The sequence below is a fragment of the Mus pahari genome, chromosome 7 (genome assembly GCF_900095145.1).
Source record: "Mus pahari chromosome 7, PAHARI_EIJ_v1.1, whole genome shotgun sequence".
Classification (NCBI taxonomy): domain Eukaryota; kingdom Metazoa; phylum Chordata; class Mammalia; order Rodentia; family Muridae; genus Mus; species Mus pahari.
In genome coordinates, this window is record NC_034596.1 from 34,554,214 (window position 1) to 34,563,617 (window position 9,404).

General features: G+C 41.0%; 1 protein-coding gene across 2 annotated transcripts in view; it reads right to left on the bottom strand.

Annotated features, from left to right (window-relative positions):
• Positions 1-3,633: 3,633 nt before the first annotated feature.
• The window catches only part of Lrrc72 (leucine rich repeat containing 72), a 52,354-nt gene continuing 46,583 nt past the window's right edge, over positions 3,634-9,404 (bottom strand). For both annotated transcript variants that reach the window (XM_029541031.1, XM_021202578.2), the window contains 3 exons: positions 8,045-8,197; positions 4,917-4,944; positions 3,634-4,010 (listed from right to left, as the gene is read on the bottom strand). In XM_029541031.1, coding sequence (XP_029396891.1) covers positions 3,845-4,010; positions 4,917-4,944; positions 8,045-8,197 — 347 coding nt within the window. In that variant the 3' untranslated portion in view covers positions 3,634-3,844. The remainder of the gene's footprint in view (positions 4,011-4,916; positions 4,945-8,044; positions 8,198-9,404) is intronic.

The following is a 9,404-nucleotide window of genomic DNA, read 5'->3' on the forward strand; positions in this document are numbered from 1 at the left end:
GATAATAATAAAATATAATGAGAAGAAACAAATTGTACTGGCTAGTTTTGTGTCAGCTTGACACAGGCTGGAGTTATCACAGAGAAAGGAGCTTTAGTTGGAGAAATGCGTCCATGAGATCCAGCTGTGGGACATTTTCTCAATTAGTGATCAAGGGGGAGAGGCCTCTTGTGGGTGGGACCATCTCTGGGCTGGTAGTCTTGGATTCTATAAGAGAGCAGGCTGAGCAAGCCAGGGGAAGCCAGCCAGTAAGAAACATCTCTCCATGGCCTCTGCATCAGCTTCTGCTTCCTGACCTGCTTGAGTTCCAGTCCTGACTTTCTTGGTGATGAACAGCAGTATGGAAGTGTAAGCTGAATAAACCCTTTCCTCCTCAACTTGCTTCTTGTTCATGATGTTTGTGCAGGAATAGAAACCCTGACCAAGACACAAATACATTGGAATAGGACAAAACAAACAAGGAAAAGAGCTCAGGAAACAGTCATGCAGTGACTCTCTCATTTGTAGTCAGGCATCCCATAAGGACACAAAGCAGGAGTCATGATATATACACAAAGAACTGTAGGATAAAAAAAAAGCAAGAGAAAATTAAAAAAATAAAACCTTGGTATGCCTCTACTGCGGGGCATGTGGCCTACCCTTAAGAGCAGTTTGTTTCCTCAGTGAGACTCCCTTGGTGACAAGTTTATGTTTACAAATGGGTGGAGATAGCTCTTGCATTAGGGATGGGGCCTGGTGTTCACTTCCTTCACCTCTAGGACTCCAACTGCTGCAGACTAGTGCAGGCCCTGTGCGTGCTGCCTTATTTTCATTGCGTTGTTGGTCACATGGGAACTCCTAAACCACGTTGGCTGTCGGGGGCTCTCCACACACCGATGGAAAGGCACTGCTGCTGAAGGCACCGCCTACACAACTCAGTAAACACGGAGAAGTCAAGCTGGTGCCTACCCAGAGCCTTCATTTCCACTGGCTAGGGTTCTTCATACCAGAAAGTATTCCACATGCTTCCGGAGAAGAAACATAAACAACTGCCTAGCTACCAACCCTTTGATCTACAGTGGTGTCCTGCCTGCAAGATAGGCTATGGTGGAGCAACGCTTGTAAGAGAGTAATCAACCAATATTTGATTTGACTTAAGGCCGGTTCCGGAAGACGGAACCCATACCCAGCACTGCTTAGGTGACCAAGAACCTGAGACTAGGCAGCCCAGGGGCCTAGGGTAAATCCGAATACTACAGTTTCTACTAAAGGAACTTAGCAATAAAATGACTCCGAAGCCATTCACCTATGTTCCTAGATCAGTGCCTTGCTTAGCCATCATCAGAGAAGCTTCCTCTTGCAGTAGATGGGAACAAACACAGAGACCCACAGCCAGACGATGGACAGAGAGCTAGAGACCTTGATACACTCAGTCCTGAACAGGGTGACTCCAAAAAAATTCCTCCTCTTAGGATTCAGGGAAGTCTCCAAAAAAAGAAGCCTAAAGAGTCTAAGGGCCAGAAGGATTGGAGGACACCAAGGGAACAAGGGAACAAGGCCTTCTAAACACTACAGAATAAATATTCATATGAAAAGAAAACTCATTCAAATGAGGCATGTTTCAATTTATCATCTAAATGAAGACTAAGTTAAAGCAACATTAAGCACTTTTTAAAACTAAAGTGAATTTGTCATTCTTTTCAGTCATTGTGGGGTTAAATAAAACTAAGACCAAATGCTTCACTGCCTTCTTTTGTCACATGGGGGTCTATAGTGCACTCTTGTTACAAAGTGTAGCAACACAATCTGTTGTTACAGAGGGTTATAGCAGGTATCCTACTGTTGATGTAGCTTTCTTTTCTTTCTCTTTCTTTCCTTTCTTTTTCTTTCTTTCTTTCTTTCTTTCTTTCTTTCTTTCTTTCTTTCTATCTTATTCCTTCTGTGGTTAATCTAGAGATTACAATATCTTGTCTGCCTCTTAGAATAATTTACAAAGATTACTTATACAACTTACAAGCCTGCTTAAGCCTGATCCTGACTTCACTGTTTTTATCAAACACACACACACACACACACACACACACACACACACACACACACACACACACACACACACACCTGCCCTCTGTATTGTCACTTGGAGGTTCTGCTTGAGCTCAGCACATTATGAGTAGCTTCAGCTATGAAGTGAAGATGTTCTGTATGAGGTCAGGTGCAGCAAAACAACAAGGACTATTTGAAGACCAAGTGGATCTCTGCTGTGTCTGTGTGATCTTGCTAAAGAACCCATGAAACTACTCTTAGCCTCCTCTTGGAGGCTCACACAAAACACGAGTCTCTCCAGAAGACAGGGCGTCATGATACAATGTGCCTGGACCCCCCCCACACACACACACACAAAGCAATCAGGGAAAGAGCAAGAGAACATGCTGATTCAGTCTCCCACTGAACACTGGACACCACACAATGCTCTTACCATGATATCAAACACCCACACACAGATGCACAAATCGTTGCTTTTCCTCATCCTATCTGACCTTTTTGACTTAGAAACCACACCTGAATGTTCCGACTCGGACACAGGGTATCAAGTGCTGATAGACTATTTCAGCTGTCTGGTCTCGCCCTCTATGATGTCAGCCCACAATTCCAGTGTGCCTGTATTCTCTGAGCATACAGGAGAGGGAGAAGGCCACTGTCTTGTATGAGCTTCTGACAGACCTTTTAAGTTAGGGAAACCAGCAATGATAAAATGTTTTAGTTTTTTTTTTTCACTTGGCACTAGGCAATTGGTAAAGGCTGCCTAGTTTCTTTTTGTCTCCAGCACTGGACTTCTGGTAGGGCCGAGCCAACATCATTAGCCTCCACCCAGATCTGGCAAATGTCCCAGAGATGTGAAAACAGTGTACTGGCTAGCTGAATTGTGAGGGGCTGCTGTGTGGCAAGGAGAAAGGCAGAGCCATCACCATGGCAATGACACCCAGCTGTCTTGGGACAGCCAGTGCAAGAAGCCACATACAGTGTTCATCCTCCGTGACTGCATTTGTATGACTTTCACAATCAAACACGACTAATTTGCTCTCTAGAGGTCAGGAGAGTGGTTGATATGGAGGTGTGAGCAGTGCCTGTTAACAGGAAGAAGGGGCCTTTAGAGAGTTGGTCATGCTTTCCGACTTGATCATAGTGCCAGTTACATAACCTTGTATATTTTGGGGGAAAGGTGTTGAGTTTTACACTTAGAATTTGCATATAGTCCTATATCCACGAGTGCAGAGAGAATCTTAAAAGCATCACCTATCAATAAAAAGGTTTATGACTAATGAGCTGAGGCAGGAGGAAATAGGAGGACATCCCATGGAAATGGAGAGAATTCTGGGAATTAGTCAGTGGTATGAGAGATTCACCCCAGAGTGCTAAGGAGATGTGTAAACCAGCAGGAACATGAATTCAGGTGAAAATAAAAAGGGAGATTTACACCCCTCGCCCCCCAGGAACTTCAAGAAGACACATGTAAAAAGGAGAAGAAACCAACCATGTAGTTGAACCTAGGTTAGAATAAAAGGGATAATAAATTAAGAGCAAGTCAGAGAACAAGCTGAAGTGTATGAGCTAGACATTTATTAATAAGTAATCTCAGAGTCATTACTGCTGGGAAGTGGCTGGGAGGGAAAAAATGGCTTTATTTTTTATAGGTGGGGAACTCATGTACAATTTTTACATTATGAAACTTATAGTGTAGGAAACACTTTTCACTACTGACTCTTCTATGTTAAAACTTCAGGTAGCAACAAATGTATACAGAGCTAAATCGAGGGGAGTGTTCTAACATGTGAGCCAACAGCACCGGGACTGCCGGAAGTGCGTGTTACCGCAGGGAAATCAGGAGCATCTCGGCGACCGAGCTTTTTTTCTCCGGGTCATACTTTTCACTTCGTGTTAGAACGGTGTTCCAGTTCATGCAGGTAAAGGTCATCAGCGATCTCTTCGTGGATCTTACAAACACAGCATCTTCTGGGTCATCAAACACTGTCCTGAGAAGGTAGCAGTTATCAAAAACAAGTGTGGAGTGTGGTGACCAGGGCCTTATGCTTCCTAGGCAAGTGCTTTATTTACCTCTGGAGCATACCTAACGTTTTTATTTAAGTGAATAAATCACATAAGTTCTCACCAAAATTGTAAACTTTACTGACTCGGCTTTCAGGTCAGGGGACACAACTTTTATTGTGTGCTTGGATTATTTGTAAAGTGGAGTGTCTGGATATATTTCAGGATCTATTATAAAAGTCTCACATGCTCATGTATTCTTAGTGGAAAATGGTTAAACGATGAACTGGAAATATCTTTTGGTATCATGCATATTAATATTGTAAACATTTTATTTGAAGTTATTTTTTTACATATCTTTTATGTTATGAGAATATTTTTTAACATTGAATCTAAAGAAAACACTCATACTTAGAAAAGTAATGATTTTTAAAGTTCATTAGTATTCATGAATTTGAAATGTCCTCTGTAGAATTAATGAACTGTTTGCTTTGAGAAATGTAAATTCTAGTGGATGTAAAATGTTAATCTATATGATAATTGACTTTACTGAACATATTTAGAACCAAAGCAAACAAATGAAGTTTCTCATTTGGAATAGCTAATAGTTCTTAACAAGTTTTAATATTTCATAAATCTAATCACCTGCTTGCTTACTCAAGGTTATAATAATCACATTAAAAGCCTGAACTTGCCAAATATGAACACATAGCTGAAACTCATTTGTCAAAGTAAAACAACCATTTTTCTATCGATTGAAAGGCTAATGGCTTTTAATTAATTAAAATCTATTTTAGAAGATAGTGGTAATTTAGAAATGAGATAATTATAAAACAGTCTATCAATAAAAGGAAAGAAGTAAAAAACAAACAAACAAACAAAAAACCACTTACTTGTCAACATTATCCCCAAATGCAAAATCTAAAAATAAAATTCCAAATTAGTATTTTTTCAAACATTTGGTCGGCACTTAAACATAATGAGATTGTTGGCTTTTCAAGGAAATTGACAAAAATAAAAGTCTTTATAAGTTATACAAAATTGAAATTTTCCAATAGGTAAGGCATTTTGCTTTAGACTTTGGGGTAGTGTTTAATATGTGGCAAATCTCAAAGCCCTGAGAATAAGTATGCTGAATCAGCTTAGCTGCCAAGGAAATCCAGCTGGGTGGACTCCATTGTCCATTTTATAAGCAAGGTTCATACACGGAAGAAACTTCTGATGACTAGTCAGGACAAGTCTTTAAGGCCATCTCAGCCATTTGGACTCTTGGCATGAACTTCAAAGAAAGAATAGACAAATCCCAGATCACAAGACTCCCATCTTCCAGAGCTTTAGTGCCAAAGGGCCAGACCCCATAGCCTGGAGCTCTCCGGGTCTGCCACAGCTTTGTTTATTCCTCTTCAGAATGTTTGGTACCACGTCAAAGGCAGAACTTATCCACACCTGTTGGGTCACTAAAGCCTTCAGCGTGAGCTCTTGCCAGTCCACAAGAGAGGAGACTGCCAAGAGCTGTGGCACCATGCCTTTCACAAGTGGCTGCCTAAGTCTCTCATTCTTTCTTCTCTCCCCAGGCTCTTTCCCTCTCCCTCTCCCTCTCCCTCTCTCCTCTCCTCTCCTCTCCTCTCCTCTCCTCTTCTCTTCTCTTCTCTTCTCTTCTCTTCTCTTCTCTTCTCTCTCTCTCTCTCTCTCTCTCTCTCTCTCTCTGTCTCTCTCTCTCCATGGTGTTATTGAGATATAATCGAAAAGTAACAATTATGCATATTTATGACATGCTACTAGATGTTTTGACACACACATTATGAAATAACATACATAGTTACATAGTTCACATATCTGGCATCTGACACAGCTACCGTTTTGGCTTTCGGGTGTGTGTATTTTCACCGATGGTTAACCATAGCTGTGTTACATTAGACCTCCAGAACTGGGTTGTCCTGCACAGTTGGAACTTGGCTTTGACCCAGATCATCTCCTCTTTCCCTCTGACCAGCAAAGCCTTAGTTTCAGTGGTGACCATCCAGTTCCATGAGAATGTAGAGCAATAGAGTTAGCCACCCAGTGTCCCGATGTCGTGTCTACCTGTGTGCTCACAGGTGTGCATACCTTTGCACTCATGTGCATGCAGGACATACATGCCACACACGGCTCTGTTATCACCCCACATTACAAGTTTATGTATTTAAATACTACAAATGTATCATGGGATAAGTCTCCACTGGCATGGTTTGTATTGTATGAATGGCCAGTAGCATAATATTTTCCCACGAATAGCCGTCTTCTGTATTTAGTACTATAAAAAGACATCATGAAGGGCACCTCATGTTTTTCTTATCCATGTGTGCATGTACTCTCACTGAAGAGATTTCAAATTGCATTCCTATGCCACATAGCTTGGACATTTTATATGCTAAAAGGTACTGCAGTCTGGTCCCCAAGGGAGTTGACCTAGTTCATGGTTTCATAAACAGCACACACTGTGCTTTTTATTTTCTCATTTTTATCCTTTAAAGTTTTTCCCCTCCATGTCAGATGAAAATGCTATCTTATTGCTTTGGGTTGCCCGTCTTTGGCAATAAGTAAAGCTAACTTAACTATCCATTTCTTACTTTTTAGAAAGTTTGTGCCATTTGTCATTTTATTTACTGGAGATTTATTTTATTTGGATTTAAGTGTGTGTGTGTGTGTGTGTGTGTGTGTGTGTGTGTGTGTGTGTGGTGTAGGTGCATTCGCTTGCATGTGTGTAGATGGAGATGATGTACCTGTGTATGTAGCCACACACACCTTGTCTGTGCATAGGCAGAGTCAGAAGCCACTTTAGGTGTCCTCTTTCATCCCTCGACACATTATCTTTGAGACAAGGTCTCTCACGAGACTGAACCCATTTTTTTTTCAGCTCCACTGCCAATGAGCTTCAGGGATCTGGCTGTCACCCCACGGCCTTTCTTCCCCCAGTGCTGGGCTTTTCGTTGATCCTGGGAATCCTAACTCAGGGCTTCATGCTTATCCAGCAAGCAAGTTACTCACTGCCCGTCTCCCTACCCCCACTGTGAGTTTTGTTGATTTTATTTGTTGGTTTCACAGGATCTTGTTCTATAGCTCAGGCTGACCTGGAACAACACATGGTCGTCCTGTCTCAGACCTCCAGATACAGGAACACATCGTGTGCTACCCTGCTAGGACTTTCTGTTTTTGTTTCTCTGATAGTGCTGGAGATCAAACCAACTTTGGGCGTGCTAGGCCAGCACTTTGCGCCTGGCAGCATCCTTTGCTCTCCGACTGGGATTACACAAATTGAATTCTGAAAGCCTGTCAGGGATCGAGAGGCTCAGCGGCCACCTGTTCCATGTCGCAATGCTTTTTCCAATTTGTGTTTTAATTTTGTCCCCGTGTGGCACCATAGCTTTTACATTACGTGGATAAATTTGTCAAGGTTCTTTCCAGTGTCACAGAACTCTACGTTAACTCCATGAACCTCATTCCTGTGTCCTTTGCTATGTGAGAAAAATAAATCTGTTTGGATTTATGTTATATAAAATATGTGCCAACTAATGAAATATAACTGAAAGTGATTTGTAATATTTCTATGTAATACCACGGGTGTGAGTGTAACCAAAATACTATAGTGCCAATTTCTGGCTGGTAAAAGTGCAAATGGTCTTCATTTCTTCTTAATATTTTCCCTACATCATAAAAGAGTCTACCCTTCACTGAGAAAACTGTGTCATTGGTGATAACAATGGTAGCTTATGCTTTTATTTTTATTTTTTTCCTTCACCAGATACTGGACAAGGGCTTCAGGCATCCCCCTACTATTACCATACCGAATCATGTACCATGGGTGAGGGAAAGTGAAAATTACATTATTCACTGTATCAACGGGGGAAATATGAAGATAAGATGTAATATTGGAAATTAATTAGAAGGTACTTCACTCTACAGGAAAGTCACAGTTATTATTGCAGTCAGGTGTTCCGAAAGCTTACAGAGCTTTAATCTCCGTTTTGTTTTGCCACTGTACCTGAGGGAGGATTTTTGGCCCGCTTTTGCTTTATTGGTAACTTGGGGTTCCAGGAGGCATCCACTCGTTTTCCAAACGCTACTGATTGAGTGACATGAGCTTTTTTATGGTTAAAAATGGTAATCATGGATCTTCTCTCTTTCTCAGTAATTTCTAATAAAGGAAAAGAGAGATGATATTTAGAATTAACAAAAACATACCGAGTGATTTAAAAAAAAAAAATCTGAGCAACTGCCTTGCTTGACCAGCCAAATCGGTAAGCTCTGGTTTAGATGAGACCCTGCCTCTGATACTACATACATGCACACATGTGTGCACATACATAAACATACAAGTGTGCTCCAACAAACATGCATACATGCACACACGCAGAAGTAGGTTTAACTTATGTATGAAAATAATGTTGAACCATTATGCAAGGAGATTTCAGTTATTCCAATCTCACAAGCACTCAGTAGATACCCTCCTGTCATAGCGGCACTCGATCCTGTGGTCTAGCATACTCCTGAGACGTCCTAGGACATATCAGCATATGACTGACATGACAACAGGAGACACTCTACATTCCCTCACTACTGCTGGGAAGGAGATAGTCAAGTCTTGATATGTTCTCATAGGCAGACTTTCACAGTAACAACCCCTAAAGGATAAAGGATAGTCTTTACAGCTAGCAAGATAATGGGAAAGGGGATAGATCATATTGTACTTGGGTGAATTAGGCCTCAAAAGTTCACAACGGAATGCAGGCATATATGCACTTATGAATAGGCATGTGTGAGAACTCACTGTTGAGTATGCCAATTTTAATAATATATAGAATTTCAAAGAAGATGACTTTTAGAATTTAGATTTTAAGAGATTTTTCTATAAATCATTTTTGTGACAAGAAACCAAAGCATTGAACCTGGTAGTGGACGTACACGCCTTTAATTCCAGCACTTGGGGAGTAGAGGCAAGCTAATCTCTGTGAGTTCAAGGCCAGCCTGGTGTACAGCTAGGGCTACACAAAGAAACCCTGTCTTTACAAAAATTTAAAAAAGAAGAAAGAAAAGAAAAGAAAAGAAAAGAAAAGAAAAGAAAAGAAAAGAAAGAAGGAAGGAAGGAAGGAAGGAAGAAAGAAAGAAAGAAAGAAAGAAAGAAAGAAAGAAAGAAAGAAAGAAAGAAAGAAAGAAGTCAATCAATCATCAAAGTGTCAGGAGGTAAACAATTTGGTGACAAGAGCAGGAGAGGTGGCTCATTGGTTAAGAACACTGGCTGCACCATTCTCAACAATAAAAAAACCTCTGGTGGAATCACCATGCCTGACCTTAAGCTGTACTACAGAGCAATTGTGATAAAAACTGCATGGTACTGGTACAGC